At 36.0% G+C, this 19026-nt stretch overlaps 1 protein-coding gene across 4 annotated transcripts; it reads left to right on the forward strand.

Moving 5' to 3' along the window:
* The first annotated feature begins 47 nt into the window (after window positions 1-47).
* RSRC2 (arginine and serine rich coiled-coil 2) lies at window positions 48-15758 on the forward strand. Of its 4 annotated transcripts, none has more exons than XM_055550770.1 (10): window positions 48-225; window positions 3923-4079; window positions 5146-5189; window positions 7593-7805; window positions 8275-8478; window positions 9518-9640; window positions 11996-12075; window positions 13387-13619; window positions 13962-14051; window positions 15114-15758. In XM_055550770.1, the coding sequence occupies exons 2-10, from the start codon at window positions 3999-4001 to the stop codon at window positions 15291-15293; spliced, it is 1248 nt and encodes a 415-aa protein (XP_055406745.1). In that variant the 5' UTR covers window positions 48-225; window positions 3923-3998; the 3' UTR covers window positions 15294-15758. The 4 variants fall into 4 exon arrangements, with proteins under 4 accessions (XP_055406745.1, XP_055406744.1, XP_055406743.1 ...); XM_055550769.1 differs by having other exon boundaries at window positions 54-225; window positions 7615-7805; window positions 13390-13619; XM_055550768.1 differs by having other exon boundaries at window positions 55-225; window positions 7615-7805.
* The last annotated feature ends 3268 nt before the right edge of the window (window positions 15759-19026 follow it).

A 19026-nucleotide genomic window follows, 5' to 3' on the forward strand; every position in this document is an offset into this window, starting at 1 on the left:
CAAAAGAACAACCAATCACCGTCTAACCGCGTTGCTACAGAAACTCTTATCCCCACCCCTTTTCCTCCCAGCAAGCTGTGCTGTGCGCCGGGCCTTTCCCCCCTTTGTGCCATCCGGGTCTCTTGCGCGAGCGATTCAGTCCGTGGCGAAGCGTCGAAGCGGCCAGTACTGTGAAAGTGGCAAGTGGAGGCGCCGCCGTTGCGGCCAAGACTCTGGACTATGGCGGTGGGTGCCAAACTTGAGTTTAAAATCATGGATAGTTTCCTGTTACTCTCCAAAGAAGGGATGAGCGGCTTCCAGGGCTGTTGTCCGCACTTGTGTGTGGACAAAATGGCGCCTTGGCCTTCTTCTGCGCCCGCCATCATGGCTGGCTGCTGTAGGGAGGGGGAAATAAGGCGCTGTTGTTGGGGGTGGGGAGCAGCAGGGAGTGTCTTTTTTTTTTTTTTTCCAGAACTTTCCTGTCTCTTTCCCAGTTTTTTGTTCCTTTTGGTTCACAGGACTGACTGCAGTTTAGCGTACTCACTAGTTAGTGGGTTATATTGAATTTCGTTAAGGCTTGGGCATTTATGTTCGCAGTGGGAGAGGGCTGGGGAAAAGAGAAAAGGGATCAGGGGTCGTCTCAGAAAAGTATTGGGTCAGAAAGGCGGTACCTGTAAGGGATAGAACGCGAAAAGAGAGCAGTCTAGGAGCGATCATTTTGCCTACGCTCAATGAGACAATTCTAATCGCAAAATTTCAATTAGTGTTGCGTCTGTGTAAACCTTAGTTTATTCCTTAGTAAGCATCTAGGGAACGAGTTTCTGGAAGGGGGTAGAAATTCGATTTAATTAGAAGACTTTGAAACTACGAATTCGGACTGATGATGCTCCGTTTTGAAGTCTTTGAGAAACAATCAAGCCCTATCATTGGCGTTGTTATTTTAAATTTGAGTCCTTCATTGGCCCGTTTAATTTTAAATGAAAATTACAATTTTTCAATTACCTCTTGTGTAAAATAAGCCTACTTTGGATATGATACCCAGTCCAGATGGATCGCATTATTGTGGGAATATTTCGTTTTACTTTACCCGGTTAAAAGAAAATTGCAAACATTTTGCATCCTTTTCTACTGATTAAAAAGTTGTTTTCTCGCTTTAATAGGATTATTACATATAGAGTACTCCATCTGGCATTAGAAATCGTTAATCTGCCCCTCCCTGTCAACCCATTCCTAATCGATTTGATTTAGAACTGGGTTTTTTGGTAACAATCGAACCAGTTTCAAACAGTCGGCAGGCTATTTGGTATTTTTGCAAATAATCGATTTGGTGTTTTCTTTTGTTTAAATAGTGACTTGGAAGAATATTGTTTTACCTGAGCTCAGATATTAAAAAAACATTTGTTTCTTCAGTGCCTTGTTCGATAGAAAGACACGATCCCCTGGAGATGTAGCCTAGTATTAAGTCCAATGTACTTCTCTTTGCACTGCGAAAACATTGGTATATTGTGTCTTGAGCATCATTGAGTAAAGATGTAAATTTTAAGAAACCATGATGTTTTTCTAATAGAGCAAATGCTAGAGTGAAGGGCATTTTTGCAGTTAGCATTTAAGATTTACAGAACTGAACTTACTAAATTGAGATCTTAACTACGGTAAACTATCCTAAAGGACATAAAAGCTTAGGGTGGTCTAAGTGGCCACCTATTATTCATCTGTTTAGTGATACGATGGTTTTTGTTGGCGTCTTGTTGTATATATTTTACAGATGAAAATGGCTGTTTGATGTGTTACTACCCCGTATTACAGAGTGCCTTCCTTTAAGTCAAGGACATTTGGCTTCCCTGTTGCCGGACTTCTTAATGTTAAGCATGTAGTTAAATAAACCATTGACTGAAAACTTATGACCTGGGCTAGATGCTGGCATTTCCATGGAAAGATTTTTAACTAGTCATGATGTCTTAGAAGTGAATGAGATGTGCCAGTGGTTTCAGGTATGCTGTCTCAGTTGGACAGAAAAGTGGCATGCACTGAGAGAAGAGATAGCAGTGCTTGAAGTTTGTGCTGTTGCTTTATTTTATATTCAGTGTAACTTGACCAACATACCATAAACCTGTTATAAACAATCCTTAAGAATAGTGATGAGGACAAGAATAAAAGAAAATAACCAGTATTAGTGTGAAAATCAGAATCCTCTTTTGTTGTGTGATATGAGTATCATATATTAATAGTAGACAGCAGATGAGTATCTTCTGTGGTGAGTCAGCTCATATTGCTGAATCCCATCTGTGGAATGAAAGTTGAGTCTGATTCTAAGGGATGAGAGCCTTTCTGCACAAAAGTTTTCTGATTCTAGATACGACCCATACATAAAGAAGCAAATACACTCGAATGAGCCTCCCCAGTAGTTATGTGCTTCCACTTGTTTCTTGTTTTTTGGTAATATTGTTAGACGCTTAACACATAATGTCTTTTATCCTAACCCAGTCTGTAAATCCCTCCCTTTAAATATATTAGTTTATTCCTGAAGTGTCCAGCTTTGAGTGAGCTGGGTTCGTTTTTGACCCTCAGAAAAAAGTCGATGAAATAATGCAGCCTCTCAAACTTCACTTGTTAAGTTACTGTCCATTTAGTTTACTTGGTGTTTGTTTTCTGGACTAATTTTCCTAAGAAGTTCATTATCATGTGATTATTCCTTCTGAAAATGTATAGTAATTCACCATTTAAATTTGTTTCTGTAAAGAGCGAGTTGGTAAATGATATAGGCATTGTGGACCACATACAACATACAGTCTCTTGTCACATTTCTTGCTTGCTTGTTTTAACAACCCTTTTAAAAATGTAAAAGTAATTTTTAGGGGCCATACTTTGCCAATTCATGCCCTAAGTAATTAGTTCCTCAGGCATATTAGCGTATTGACTCTTTCATATTCCCTCTTTGATCAGATGGGTCACCACCTTCCACATATACTGAAACTGTTTTCCCTGCCTTTTATCAGAATCTGACTCGAGAACATTAAGGTTCTAGTTTCTCCTATGACTTACTTAATCAATTTCTTACAGAAATATATTTCTTAATGGAAAAAACTAATAACTGGAATTAGTTTGTTCATTTATTGGTTGATCTCTGTGCTGAGTACAATGTCATGATTAAGGCACAGGAAGTTTCCTTTTTTTAAAAAAAAATGTTTCCTTTTGTAAACTGGGAAACAAAAAGCTGATAGTTAAATGAAGGACCCTACTGTCTCAGGTAAATCAGGTCTCTCAGTGAGTGTACACTTGACTGTTCCTCTCCATTTTTAAAGTTTATATTGTGTAACATAAAATGCTTTAAAGCAAAAACAATTTTTCATATGTGAGGAGAGGCAGACTTGGAGAAGCACTGTGCCAAGGGGCTTTCATTAAAGAGGGTTAATGAAATTAAGATTGGGTTCTCAGATAGGTAAGTTAATTTTCTGGGTTTTTTTTTCATGTATAATATTCTAGAAGCATTCTGCTTTTTAAGATTTCACAGTCCTCAGTCTTTTTAACCTTTCACAGCTCATTTAAAATGCTTTTTTAAGCTATGCCCATGTAGTAAAGGCAACTAAATGAATTCAGAGATCTAAAATGGACTCTTTTCTCTGCTTAAGTATTTATTGGAAATACTTGGACCCTTATTTTTCCTTTCCTCGTTGTTTTGAAAGATGTAAAAACAATGAATAAAAAAAATCCATCCAGTTACATACGTCTGTTTGGTATTGGGTTAGTCGTTTCAGTTTACTCAGACTTACTAAGTACAAAGCGTATTTAGCCACTTGGAAATCAGCTGTTCTGATTACTTGATTTTCTGTTTTTAATTGTGTAAAACCCAAGGATAAGTGTCTTTCCTCCTCTCTCTTTTAAGAAATTGAAAACATTTTAAAAGCAGTTAAGAATTTACAAAGATTTTTCTTTGAACTTGTAGGCTAGTGACACAGAACGAGATGGACTAGCCCCAGAAAAAACATCCCCAGATACAGATAAGAAAAAAGAGCAGTCCGATGTATCTGTTTCTCCTAGAGCCTCAAAACATCATTATTCAAGATCACGGTCAAGGTCAAGAGAAAGAAAACGAAAGTCAGGTAAGAATTGCTAGAAATGATTCCACTACCAGCATTTTTATAATCCATGTGAAAATGTAAAAGATATTAGTTTACTGATACAGTTAATATGTGTTCTTCGAATTGAGAAATGAATAGTGAAAAGTGCGTTGGTAATTTGGTGGAGAGATTTTCAATTATGAGGACTAAAAATGTCCTAATACATACAGAAGTTTCATAATTTTTCAAACTGTATGATTAAACGTGTGTCACAGTAATATTAGCCCTAGAGGTTTAAATTTTGTCCTTTTAACACAGACAAAACAATATTTTGAAAGATGCAGTCTGGGCAGTGGCGTATTCTGAATTTATTTAACATCTCTGACACAAGTTACAAGAACATTTTTAACCTTGATTTTCTTTTTAACTTAATGTTAGATTATTTCTGAAAGCAAGAGTTGTGTTTTGAAATGGTCTTGAACTTCTTTTTTTAAAAACTAGACTGATGTGGCATAGAAAGCATGCTGTATTGATAATGAATCAACACTTAATGAGGTACTTAAATGAGAAGTAGAATAGAAATGAGTTTAATAAAAGTTTTAAGACCCGGGATTTAGTTATTTATCTTTTGTACCCACAGATAATCATCTACAAAATGGTTTTAAGTGTGATTTTTATCTATATATTGGAAACTGCAGTATCATCACAACTACTTTTTAAAGGAAGTCTTCTGTCCTTTTGACTTCTTTATAAGTTTGCTGTGTAATAGGAAACAAGATGGACTGGACAGAATGTTTTGTAAAATACTAAGAATCTGCGGCCACCTAAAAGTTTCTGTTTGGTCATGTGTCATAGAACATGGACTTTTTGTGGAACTTCTTTTACTTACTTACTTGATTATATTCTGGTTTACTCAGATTGCTTGATTTGTTTCAAATATCCACCCCTGCCATAAAAAATAGGCTTTAGAGGCTTTACTTGACTAGTAAATATTTAATAAATTCTTTAGTTAGGCAAATGGACAGAAACGTTCTTTGTGTGAGTTTTGGAATTTATGTTTGAGATGTCTTTATATGTTTATTTATAGTGAATTTTTGTGTGTTCACAGATAATGAAGGAAGAAAACACAGGAGCCGGAGCAGAAGCAAAGAGGTAATTAACACTTTGTAGTGAATAGGCACTTTAAAATACTTGTAAAGTATTTGGTAGAAATGTTTGTGTGAATATATGATATTGTCAAGGTAAGTACCAAAACTTGAAATTTAAAAGGTTTGATTGAGTTATAAAATAAGCATGATTTGGATTCATCGTTTTTTCAAGAAGATAGTTGTTTATATGAAAAGTTCATTCAGAAACTATTAATATGTTATGTTGTGAAAATATTCACCATAAAAATTTCATATGAAGAATATAATTGGTTTTTTAGGCCTGTTGCACAGAGCTTCCATTAATCTGAGGTCCCGAGTCTCCTTATGCCTTACGACTGCTCAGGATTTTTAAATAGCAATCATTCTTAAGTAGCAGTACTCTGGATATCTATGGGCTACTTTTTCTTTGTGAAAGGTAACAAGAGTCCTTTTCATTAGTAAACTAGTTCCCTAATAGTAATACTGAATTTTGAAATAAAAGCGTCAGTGAGGGACAGCTGGAAAGGTGGCAGTGACAGCAAAACTTGAGGATACAGACAGCAGCTGTATTGCAGAAGAGATAACTTGCCCACCTGAGAAGACAAGGAATGAGCCAACAAAGGAAGAGCAGAAGTAGAAGCCAAAAGGGAGGAGAGTCTCCTGGGGGCTGGGCAAGGGACTCCTTAAACAAATGTGGGCAGGGACTTCACCTCTTCCCCTAATGGAAGCTCTGTTAAATTTTTAATTTAGGAGAGTTTTTGTGAAAATGACTATTTTGTTTAGCTCACATGATAACATTTCTATAATAAATCATACTCAGCGTGCTAATGCGCGAAGAGACTGAACTGAAGACGCTGCAGACTCAGATAGCAAAATAATAAGCCTACTTCATGATAAGGTAACTATTAGTCATTCAAACTCCTATTTCCCTTAAGTATATCTTAAATCAGTTAAGGGTTTTAAATGGTTTTTTTTTTTCTTTTTAAAAATAATGTTATGTTTGGAAAACTGGTTTAAAATAAACTCTAAAACTTTTGCAAGCTTAACCACTTAAAGCTTTTCCACTTTGCCGCCATATGGCAAAATCAAGAAAATAGTGTTTTATAAGCTCATACAGAGAACTGGCATTGAAACTAAACTTTAGCTGTGTCTCCAGGTCTCTTATTTTTCTGCAAAATAATGAATTACCTACTATGACCCTTTTCAAATGTATCATCGTGCATGTTCCAAAATGTTTGACTGAGTTTTTTGTTTTTAAGAAAAGTTAATCTTGGAAATATGCTAAGGTCTAGTTTGGAACCTATGAGCTAACTGTCCTCTCGTAGTCTGGGCATCAAATATGGGGTCTGGTTTCAACTCTCCTAATACGTAGCTTTGTGACTTCAGGTCTTACTCGTATATAAAGTAAGGGGAATTGAGGATCTGAGTTTCCTTCTGGCTTTAAAATTGTGATTCTGAAATGTCCAGGATTGTAAGCTTTAGCTATAGGATGGGTCTAACAAATCCTAATGTGGGGGAATCTAACATTTAGCACTTTGTAATTCACTGAGTGTAGGATGGAGACTTGATCATACAATTGATTTAGCTCAGTCTCTGAATGCATATGTTGTGAAAGCAAAAGCCTCAGTTTTTATAATTCTTCAGAATATGGGGGAAGTATGTATTATATAATGGTATAGGGATTTATTGTGTTATACCTAGTCTGATTTCATAAAAATTAAAAGATATGGTTGCCATTTTCTACCCTAGGTACATGAAATGTAATAGAACTCCAAGCCTGTTGGGATATTGCAAGATGAAAAGTGATTGCTTCACAGTGTAGACATTGGGAGAAAAATCAAGAGCCGTCTTTAAGAAAGGATGTGGCAGTATAGCTATATAAAAAGGACACTTAACTCTGCGTAAAGTAATTTGAAATTGCAGAAAATATTAATACTTAGATTAATTTTACTTAACTGCCTAATTGGAAATGCATTTTCTGCTGCATTTCTGTGTCCTTATCTTCACTATTGTTAACTTATTATGTACTCTGGATTTAGAAGTTGTTGTGTTTATATATATATATATGGTCTGTTTCTCTAAAAGGTTTGTTGGAAATTTGAAAAAATTTTGATACATGTGTACTTCCCTTTTAGATAAAAGAAACGAGGGATTTCTGTTTTTCTGAAATAATGGTTTATATTATTTTAACATTGAAAGTCATTGTTTTAATTGTGATATTGAAAATATTCTGGGGTAAAAACTGCATTTGGGGGGTGTATAAGGAAAAAGTAAAATTAGTAGTATATATTTGCAACATTTGGGTGATGTGAAACTAGATCTTTTTTTTAAATTTGCCACACAGTCCTAAGGTTACTAATGTTGCATCACAACATTTTTGCTTCTGATACCCATACTAACTCTCTTTGTTGCACTATTTTCCTGAAAGAACCAACTTCTTCTTAAAACAGGCAAGAAGACATGAATCCAAAGATAAGTCGTCTAAGAAACACAAGTCTGAGGAACATAATGACAAAGAACATTCTTCTGATAAAGGAAGAGAGCGGCTAAATTCATCTGAAAATGGTGAGGACAGACACAAACGCAAAGAAAGAAAATCATCAAGAGGCAGAAGTCACTCAAGGTCTAGGTCTCGTGAAAGGTAAGTAGTTTTTCCTAAGTTAATGCCTTCTACAGAACTTCTAAATTACATAAAAAGTTTACATTAACAGAGCAACGCAACAAAATCTTGGTTAGAAAATTTGGAATTTTTGACGTTTTGATTTGTCTGTCTTTTACAGTGAAAAAAAAAGATATTGCTGAAAACTATATATGGTTTGCCCATATAACAGTCCTCTTACATCGCTGGTGTAGGATTTGTTTGCTGCTAACTATTAAACTAAATCTTAAATTGGGGGAGGAAACATTCCATTTTTGACATTATCACGTTATTCTCTAGGAAACATCATCAAATAAGAACAAAGGTCTATTTTTTGTGTAACTCCTTTCATTAAAAAACTTCAGTTATACAACACAAGAGTATTGGCTGCATATGCTGCAGATAATTCATAATGTTTATAATTGAACACAGAACTCTTAAATAACTGAAAATTTGTGTGCTTTAATTTTAGGCGTCATCGTAGTAGAAGCAGAGAGCGGAAGAAGTCAAGATCCAGGAGTAGGGATAGGAAGAAGTCAAGATCCAGAAGCAGAGAGAGGAAGAAATCACGGTCCAGAAGCAGGGATAGAAAACGTCGGATCCGATCTCGTTCCCGCTCAAGATCAAGACACAGGCATAGGAGTAGAAGCAGGAGTAGGACAAGGAGTAGAAGTCGGTAGGTACTTATCATCTTGAATAAACTCTCAGATAGGAACAGGGTCTGATAGGTCAGACTTAGACAGGTTAAGTAACTTGCCCAAGAAGTTCAGTATCATACTCTTCTTAAATGGTAAAGCTAGGACCTGGTCCCAGATGTATCTGAAAGCAAAGTCAGTACATGGGCTCTGTCCACCATACTGGTTTATTTTCTCAGATATTCAAAAGATGAGCTTATTAGTTCAAACTTGTCTTGATTGGAAGGAGGCTTCAATTTGTTGAAACTGGGAGTTCAATAAAGAGCATTTCAAGTATTCAAAGAATAGGTTTATTCTCTACAAAGCAGTTATTAATAGTGTTCAGTTAGGCCACACAGTTGTATTCAACTCTTTGCGATCCCATGGACTAATAGTATAGTATATCTGTATTCACAGGTACTGGTATAAAGTTAGTGGGGAAGCTTCTTTGCTAATTTATTGCTCAAGTCAAACAGCCTATAAAAGGCTGAAATATGGGTATAAGTGCACTTACACTTATTATAAGAACTTGGGTTTGTCACTTGTATGATCAGTTAACCTATTGATTCCACTACTAGAAATTTATTCTACATACTGACCTTGTTGTTTAGTGGCTAAGTCGTGTCCCACTGTTTTGCTACCTCATGGACTATAGCCTGCCAAGATCTTCTGTCCATGGGATTTTGCAAGCAAGAATACTGGAGTGGGTTGCCGTTTCCTTCTCCAGGGGATCTTCCTGACCCAGGGCTCAAACCTGTGTCTCCTACATTGGCAGGCCTATTCTTGACTGCAGAGCCACCAGGGAAGCACATATATTGACCTACACATGTGTAAAATTACTAATGTACATATCTTTTAACTTTTGCAACATTGGGCATAATAGCAAGAAATTGGAAACAACCTAAATGTCATCTGAAAAAGGAGTGCTTACAATGAATTTATGGAAAACTAGTCTTACACAGTTTGAACTATGTAACCGTGATTTTGACTCAGTAAAGTATTACTTGGCCATACTGACATGTAAAATATGACTTATTAAAGAGATAGGAAGAAGAGAATTGAAAAACCAAGAAGATTTAGCAGAAGTTTAAGCCGAACTCCTAGTCCACCTCCCTTTAGAGGCAGAAACACAGCAATGGATGCACAAGAAGCTTTAGCTCGGAGGTGTGTATATTTTTGTTTGATGGATTTTTTTTCTCCTTTTCATCTTGAAATGGATACTCAATTGTGTAGGGCAAATGAATGCTTTCAGTCACAAGAATTCAAACAACTAAATGTAGCCATGACTACTTGGTGCTTTGTGATACAGAGCTATGTAAGTGGTTTGTTAATTCTGGAAAAGGTACTTTGCAGCAGTTGCTCTTTTTCTCTTCCATGATTCATTCATTCATTTTTCTTCAATCTAGACTTATAAATATTTTCAGTTTGCAATTGGAAACATTTTTAAAAATCCTAAATCTGATCTAAGAACTCTGTCCATTTTGTCTCTAAAACTTTGTCATTACTTTCTTTGTTCCTAAGAAAACAGTCTCTGAAACAATAAGTAGAATTCTGTCAATAATTTTCTTATTTTGAAGGTGGCAAATAATAAACAACTTTATTTGATCTTAACATTTTTACTGCTAATACCATAGAAAGATCATTGTATTTTTAAGTTTTATAATTCAAAGATGGGTGACTGTGGGACCACACAACAACAGGGCTGTCTAACTAAATCTGCAAAACCATTGACTGAACTACCTGATAGAGGCAAGAAGTAAAATACAAGCCCTTGTTTGCAGGTTTTCCCATATTCTAAAAACTAAAATCTTTCGATTTTGATTTTTTTTCTCTATGAAATTGAGTTTGTATTTTTTTTTTTCATTACAAAAATACAGTTATCACAATGTAACCTGATGGGCTGCTGCCCTGCGAACCCAGCCTGGCAGAAACTCCAGCTGAACAGCAGCAGCAAAGGTGTGAGCTCACCCCTTCCTCATTCCATTCACCTTAGTGAATGGTGTTGATTCCAAACCTGCAATGGCCATTTAAAATATGCAAACAAAAAGTTGTCAATCATTTTCTTCCTGAAACTAAAATCAACGGAGTTAGGAAATAATTTCCCACAATATCTGAACTAATTTCTGAAGAATAGTTCATTAACTTCGATCATGAATTTTTTTGTGTTTTATTTTTTGATTTTATTAAAGTTGAGTTTGTGACTAGCCTCTAAAACTGACTTAGTCTCCTGAGTGATTTTCAGATGACAATACATGAAATGCTCTAATTTCAGAATACCAAATTATTCTTTGGCTACCTTGAAATTTGAAGGGTGGTTATTTGTTGTTAAACTACAGTATGTAGACCTTTTGTTTTTTGTTTTTAAATAACAGAATTCTAAAACGTTTTAAATATTTTTAAGTATTTATAAATCTATATTTTAACATTAATTCTAATCAGAAACTTTTGTTTCCAAGGACAAGTTCAAGGCTTTACTACATGCCTTTCTTTTATGTGTGCAAGATTGCTATATTCCTTTTATGTAAATTTCAGTAATTGTTAAAGGGAATGCCAGTTTTCTACCACTATATTTTACCCATTGTGCCCACTGCTCCCCTCCCCCAAAAAACTTTTCCCCAATCCTTGCCTCTTTATACCATGTTAAAAGGAGGGAGGGGACAGTGTTTAACTTATGATTGGTAAATCAAGGAGTCTTCAGAGAAGAAAAGGGGTTTCTCTTTCAGGAACTCATTATGAAGATAACATGACTTAAGATTTGTAATATACCAGGCGCTGACTTGACAGCACATTTTGTTTAGTATGTGTATTCATTAGTGAATTTAGTGTGAACCAGAATTTGTTTTTATTTTGCTTGGGGATGAGTTTGTGTTTCATGTTTCCAATTCCTTTACTAATTTCTTCATCTCCTAAAAATAATTTTCTAATAGTTTTTTCCCTGTTTTATTAGATTATAGGAAAGGTTTGCTTGCCCTTTTAGAAATTTTATTTTTGCCTTTTTAATGTCCATTAATTTAGAGACAATAAAGTCTGTTTAAATATAAATATCATCTGCATGTTTTGATTGGCCTTACTCCCAATCAGCCTCACTTAAGAAGCTTTTAGGTAATTCTGTAAATTATTGAACGTACCCTAAAATTTACTCAGATAAATTTTTTCAGTGTTTCAAATTTGCAAGGTTAAATTTTATCCTTCTCCTGTAACCAGCACTGATGAAGACTGAATAATTTTTATCTCTTAACCATTTTAACCATTCTCTGGGAACTATATATAAAAGCAGTTAGAGTTGTTGGCTATTCAGTAAATTTAAAAATGTTTAAAACCAGTATTGAAATAACATTGGATTGTGACTGTGATACCATCTTAAGAATGATTGCTTTTTTTCTCACATGCAGATGTCAGTTTGGGGAAAAGACTAAATTTATTTAAAATTCTATATAGTGTATTGTGCCTACACATGTATATATATAAAGATAAATGTTGGCTGTATGATGTTATTTTTTATTAAATTGTCTTTGACAGGTTGGAAAGGGCAAAGAAATTACAAGAACAGAGAGAAAAGGAAATGGTTGAGAAACAAAAACAACAGGAAATAGCTGCAGGTAAGTCTTTCTTCTTTATTATGGATGTATGGCATTTTAAAAACCATTACTGACTTGTGACCATGTTATTGTTGTTTGTTGTGTGTGTGTGTTTAGCTTTTTTTTTTTTTTTTAATCATTTTTGGTTGCGCTGGGTCTTCGTTGCTGCGCGCAGGCTTTCTCTGTTTGCGGTGCTCAGGCTTCCCATTGTGGTGGCTTCTCTCTCTGTTACAGAGCACGTGCTCCAGGTGCACAGTCTTTATTAGTGGCAGCACACAGGCTCACTAGTTGTGGTACACGAGCTTTAGTTGCTCCATGGCATGTGGAATCTCCTTTGACCAGAAATTGAACCCATTTCCCCTGCGTTGGCAGGCAGGTTTCTATTCTCTGTAACACCAGGAAGTCCTGAACATGTTATTTTAATTTTCTACCTCATAAAACTTTTTTTGTGCTGTATTTCTGACTTGGTCAGTGTAGATAATTTTGACAAGTGAATAGTGACTACTATTGTTCACGTAGCATGTTAGCCGTCACTGCTTAAGGAATCCAAGCTTTCATATATGACACAAATGCGCTGCCTGTGGATGTCTTAAGGGTGATCAAAGAGAGCTTGTATGAAATGTAATTTGGAAGGTAGAAGTACCAGACCTGATACTTTATAATTTTGGGCCAGGTATCTATCTGTTAAGTGAGTGTAATAACCTGTTTGGGTTTCCCAGGTAGCTCAGTGATAAGAATCCGCCTGCTAGTACAGGAAATGTGGGTTTGATCTCTGGATCAAGAAGATCCCCTGGAGAAGGAAATGGCCACCCACTCCAGTCTTCTTGCCTGGAAAATCCCATGAACAGAGGAGCTTGGCAGGCTACAGTCCACGGGGTCGCAAAGGGTCAGACACAATTTAACAACTAAACAACAACCTGTTTAATAGTTTTAAATGTTTCATATGAGTTTCAAATGATATAGTGAAATCATATTGTGACCTATCAAGAACCATTCAAATGAAAGTTATTAAAAGTTTAGCTACAGTCACCATAGTTCATTTCCATTGAAATCATACACCTTTTTCATGTTGACAGAATTCTCTTTATCCTCAGAGAAGAAAATGAAGTTTTAGTTCATACAAGGAATTACATACAGCAATGTCTGTTGATGAATACATTAAGTGTTTTGATAGAATATTATTGCTTTATAAGCTTAACACTCAAGTCATTTTTTTATATTTGGTGAAAATATTCTGCCTTTTGCACCTTAGTAGCTCTTGCATATAAATAATATGTTACTGTAAATTAAGATGCTTGTTTTCATTAAAATCCATACTTGCTTCCTCATCAGCAGCTGCTGCTACTGGAGGTTCTGTTCTCAATGTTGCTGCCCTCTTGGCGTCAGGAACACAAGTAACTCCTCAGATAGCTATGGCAGCTCAGATGGCAGCCTTGCAGGCGAAAGCTTTGGCAGAGACCGGAATAGCTGTACCTAGCTATTACAACCCAGCAGCTGTGAATCCAATGAAATTTGCTGAACAAGAGAAAAAAAGGAAAATGCTATGGCAAGGCAAGAAAGAAGGAGTAAGTTTTCTTATTCCCCTGTTTTGTTCTTGATTTCTAAGTTAGAAAAATTCATTTGGATTGGAATAATTTAGTTTGGGTTTCTCTTTCTTGCTACTATTATTAATACTGGGGGTAAAATGCATGATCTAAGTCAGACATTCAGAGAAAACCAGTATGCCCATATATTTATTAAAGGGAAGGAGTTCCTTAGTTTTTATGTTTTATAGAAGACAATACCAACTCCATTGATAGAATGTCATAAATGGTTTTTTTACTTAGGCTGTATTATGGAAAATTTGAGTATCCTAATAAAAGATATTTAAATTTTACATATCTTAAAAGTGCTTTGTTTCTTAACAGGACAAATCCCAGTCTGCTGAAATATGGGAGAAATTGAATTTTGGAAACAAGGACCAAAACGTCAAATTTAGGAAATTAATGGGTATTAAGGTGAGTTACACACTTTGTATTAAAACTCATGTTAATTTATATCTTTAGGGTAACTGGTTCTCAAATGTTATTTTAGTGATATGCCATCTCTGGATACTTTCTAATGCCCTTTTTTTTTTTTTTTACATTGGAGTATAGTTGATTAAGAATGTTGTGATAATTTGAGATGAGCACCAAAGGAACTGAGCCATACATACACATGTATTCATTCTTCCCTTCCCTTTCCATTAGGCTGCCACATAACATTAAGCATAGTTCCCTTTGCTATACATCTAGTGCATTTTCATTTATGTTCTCTAGGTTAATTTTGAGAATAGAGAGAACATAAATGAAACACGCTAGACCAATAAATTATCACTAGCTGACAATAGAGGTTGTTAAATTTGGTATTTGTTGATAGAGTATTTGTTAAGGTTTAACTGTCATCAGACCTTCTTTATTTTTTCAAGAAAGATTTTTTTTTTAATATTATTATTTTTGGCTGCATCATGTCTTAGTTGTAGCATGCAGGGTCTTTTTTATGGACTTAATTGCCCCATGGCATGTGGTATCTTAGTTTCCTGACAAGGAATGGAACCTGCGTCCACTGTTGGAAGGCAGCTTCCCAACAAGTGGACCATCTCCTTTAAAGGAGATGTAGAAGGTTGTGTTTTTTTTGCTGAATAATGTATAGATAAACAAATACAGTATTAGGTTTTATACAGTAACCTGATAATGTCCACAAATGTTCAAATATTGGTCATTACTAAGGGAGTTGGTTTTTCATTGAAAAGATGAAACTTGATCCCCATTTTCTACTTACTTTTCTTCTAGACATTTATTTACATAGTTTTTCATGTTGTAAATGTTCTTTCTCATTCCCACTGAATGAAGTTGATTTTTGTTAACATCTTCTATCCCAGTACCAAGAATGAACATTGCCTTGAACAACGAATTGAAGCTAAGTGAGATCAAATATATACTGCAAAAATATGATCTACCAGGACTTTTAAGTGAGAGAAGTACTTTCTAGTCTAGGTGAATAATTCATCTTAATAGTATATTTTTGTATTTGTTGCTTAGAGTGAAGATGAAGCTGGATGTAGCTCTGTTGATGAAGAAAGTTACAAGACACTGAAACAGCAGGAAGAAGTATTTAGAAATCTAGATGCTCAGTATGAAATGGCAAGATCACAAACCCACACACAGAGAGGAATGGGTTTGGGGTTCACCTCATCAATGCGAGGAATGGACACGGTTTGAAGACCACACTATACTGGGGACTCTTACAGACTGGTTCTGATGCCAGGTCCTTGATCACCGAACAGCTGGCATTCTAGCGTGCATGGGCGTTGCATTGACTTTAATTTATTGAAAAATATGATTTTTTTGTAAATATCAGATCAGTGATACTGGTGTTAGTGTTGTAATCAGGTTAAACCCACTTCCATTAAACTTGACAGGACTATAGAAGGACAATATTTTTTAGTTCATGAATTCTACTTTTCAAATATATAAAAGCTGCAGGTGGGATAAATATCTCATACATGAATTTTTGGTGTCCGCTGTCTTGTGTACTTTTTGTACTTAACCTTGTACAGTTATTTTCATCTCTTGAAACATGAAAGAAATGTTATGTAGATGTTCTTTAGAAGATCTGGCCATTTGGTACATAATCCAGCACAAATAAAGCTGGGTGGTAATGATAATAAAATTGGTTTTTCTCAAGACTGGTGTTAATTTAAGTTACCTGGAATTCTTATTTGAATTTGTTTTATGGTTTCTATGACATTTTGCAATTTCTGTTAGAAGACACTGGCTGGAAATTCCTTTTTTTTTTTTTAAGAACAACTACGCTATAGGCAATACCATGGTGAGCAAAAATGTAAAAAGAAAGTTGGGAGCAGTGAAAAAACTTACTAAAATAATACTGTTTTCCTACTATTATAAGGGACAGAATTGGTGTACAGTATTTGTTAATATTCCATATGTTATTCAGGAAATAGATTAATACATTAAAGGGATGTAAGCACTTTTATTTTAATAAAGTGCCTTATAACAAGTTCTTTGTATGCCCTTTCCTCATTATCCATTTAGAATTCTTCTATCATGGACTAAAGTGCTAAAAGAGACAACCACTTTGTCACTAAATTGAATAAATTTAGGGCATAGATTCGCAGAAGGAGGGGACTACAGAACTTGTACTTCATTTACTTCTATTAAGACAAATTCATAATTTTTAGCTTTCCCTGGAAATGTCCTTTGAAAAACATCTCCACAATGTAGCAGCACAGTAGAACAAGGGAAGACTACTTAATGCATTCTGATAAATGTTTAGTTTTCCCAGAGCACAGTAATTCTAGGGAGAGATGCATCTTAAGTGACAAAGTTAAGTTTCTGGGGAAAGAAACACTGTGGTTTTTCATTTTGGAAGTCATCCCAGATTCACATTTGCTGTTGAGCTGTACCTTCTGAAATCAGTTTTGTTAAAGTCTGTGGGCTTGTAATGCAGTGCGGTTATGAAGAGCACACATTAAACTTCCTGTATTTTTCTGTGGTGTTTTAGGTGCTGGCCATACATTATGAATAACAGTCCATTCTAAGAGTTTTTGTAGCCAGTTTTAAACAGGGAGCTGATTTTGATTCATTTAGTATAATGTCTAAATAATTGAATAGGTAATACGTACTTTTAATTGAGGTTTCATTTGTTATTTTCATGTTTATTTTTGAAATCCAGTGGCTATTTTGTATTTTAACCCAGTTGGGACTAGCTACATTTAAACAGTAGGGGCTTCCCTGGTGGTCCAGTGGTGAAAAACCCGTTTTGGGCTTCCCTTGTAGCTCAAATGGTAAAGAGCCTGCCCACAATGTGGGAGGCCTGGGTTTGATCTGAAGATCCCTTGGAGGAGGAAATGGCAACCCACTCCAGTATTCTTGCCCGGAAAATCCCATAGACAGAGGAGCCTGGTGGGCTATAGTCCACTGGGTCACAAAGAGTAGGACATGACTGAGTGACTTGGACTATAATAGCCACATACAGCCAGGGGCAACTGTCCTGGACAATAAATTTAGAGGGAGGCATATAGGTTATTGTAATTTGCATGATTAAACTTTAGGAAACAATTACTGGAGTCCTGGAGGCAAGGGACAGTTAACTGCTTGGCTCAGTTGGAAATGACTTCATAGGAAGATACACTCCATAGTTTTTATGTGCTTAAACTTTGTTTCCCCTTTTTCCTGGCTACTACTCTGCTTTCTTTTTCAAAGCCTGGTACTTTCTGATGGATGTTGGCTTTACTTTTGTATGCAACAGGAACATAAGTTGTCCAGTAGGTTCTGTAAAGACATGGTAACTAGGCAGGCAGGAAGATAACACCACACTGTTGGAAGCAATGTCTGATAAACTATGTAAATGCAGTTGGCTTGGAGGGTAAGTAAATTTAAAGATGAGGATTCCAATTTGGGTTATGATTGTGATTTAAATTAGAAATAATGTAAATACTCCCAGTTTCTTTTTTTTTTTAATGTAAATTCCATTTTAAGTAGTAGGTTGGTAGAAGGAGGTAGAAACAAATAGTGTTATCATTCCAAGTTACATTTCATAGGCCAAAAGATGATTTTAAGAATAAGTACGTAATTTCCCTGGAGCCCTCTCCAAGTTCTCCCATTGGCCATTCATCAATTTCTGCAGTTGTCTCATCCTTCTCAATCCCAGCCCTCCAGGACTCAGTCCCGGAGTTCCCATTCTACATTATGCAGTCTCATTCTCCTATCATCCTTGTATTGACTTTCCATAAAAATTTGAACCAAATGCGAATCTTTAGTTCAGACCTCTTTCTGGAGTTTAGTCCCAAATACCTGATTAATACATGCCTCCACTGGGGCCTAAAATTCTACCTTCAATATTCTAATACACCAGTGCTTCAAGAATTTCTTCCACTAGTTTATTGATAGTTTCTTATCTCTAAGGATAAAATTGCCTCAAGGTACCACATTGCGAAAATGGAACTCGCTCTTTACTCCCAAACAGTCAACATCAATTTTTCTCTATTTCAAGCAATCATTCAGCCAGTTTCTTAAGTCAGAATCTGGGCAATTAATTCTTCTCTCATTCTCCTTATACAACCCTTCAGTTACCTCTGTTACTTTATCTTATAAATAACCTCTGCTGCTGCTTAGTCATTCCAGTCTGTGTGACCCTAAGGACTGCAGCCTGCCAGGCTCCTCTGTCCATGGGGTTCTCTAGGCAAGAGTACTCTTCCAGGGGATCTTCCTGACCCAGGGATCGAACCCAGTCTCCTACATTGCAGGCAGATTCTTTACCACTGAGCCACCAGGGAAGCCGCTTAAATATCCTCTATTTGAATATCAACTTTATGTTACTGTTGACACTACCCTAATCCAAGCTAACATTTGTTGATTTTATTACAAAATAGCAATCTGTCTACTACAATCAGAATGTTGTTACTGCTCCATGCCAATCTTCTTCCAATCATGGAATCAGGATCATCTTATCACAATGAAAATTTGTGGGTCATGGATACACCGCTTGTTTAAAATGTTGAAATGACTTCCCAATTCTAGGAGTGGAAAGAATATCCCTAGTGTGGTCTGTGAGTATTTGCCTAATGTTCCAGCCACATTTTGCTCCACTCTGCCTAAGACTCCACTTCTTCAGCCTAATACTCATTTACCTATTTTTGGTTGTACTCTGCCTTCATTGCTGTGCAAGCCTTCTCTAGTTGCAGAGAGTTGGGGCTACTTTTCATTGTGGTGCACTGGTTTCTCATGTGGTGGCTTCTCATTGTGGAGACAAGCTCTAGGGTGAGCAGGCTTCAGTAGTTGTGGCTTAAGGGCTCCAGAGCCAACTCAGTAGTTGTGGCACACGGGCTCAGTTGCTCTGAGGCATATGAAATCTTTATAGACCAGGGATCAAACCTGTGTCCCCTACACTGGCAGGCAGATTCTTTTCCACTGTACCACCAGGGAAGTCCCA

Source organism: Bubalus kerabau, chromosome 16 (genome assembly GCF_029407905.1).
Source record: "Bubalus kerabau isolate K-KA32 ecotype Philippines breed swamp buffalo chromosome 16, PCC_UOA_SB_1v2, whole genome shotgun sequence".
NCBI lineage: Eukaryota > Metazoa > Chordata > Mammalia > Artiodactyla > Bovidae > Bubalus > Bubalus kerabau.

Excerpts from the sequence above, each read along its gene's own strand:
- RSRC2 (XM_055550768.1), top strand. Across the intron at positions 5,190-7,614 it reads GCCGGAGCAGAAGCAAAGAG|GCAAGAAGACATGAATCCAA; the intron begins GTAATTAACACT and ends TTCTTAAAACAG. Across the intron at positions 9,641-11,995 it reads CAAGAAGCTTTAGCTCGGAG|GTTGGAAAGGGCAAAGAAAT; the intron begins GTGTGTATATTT and ends TGTCTTTGACAG.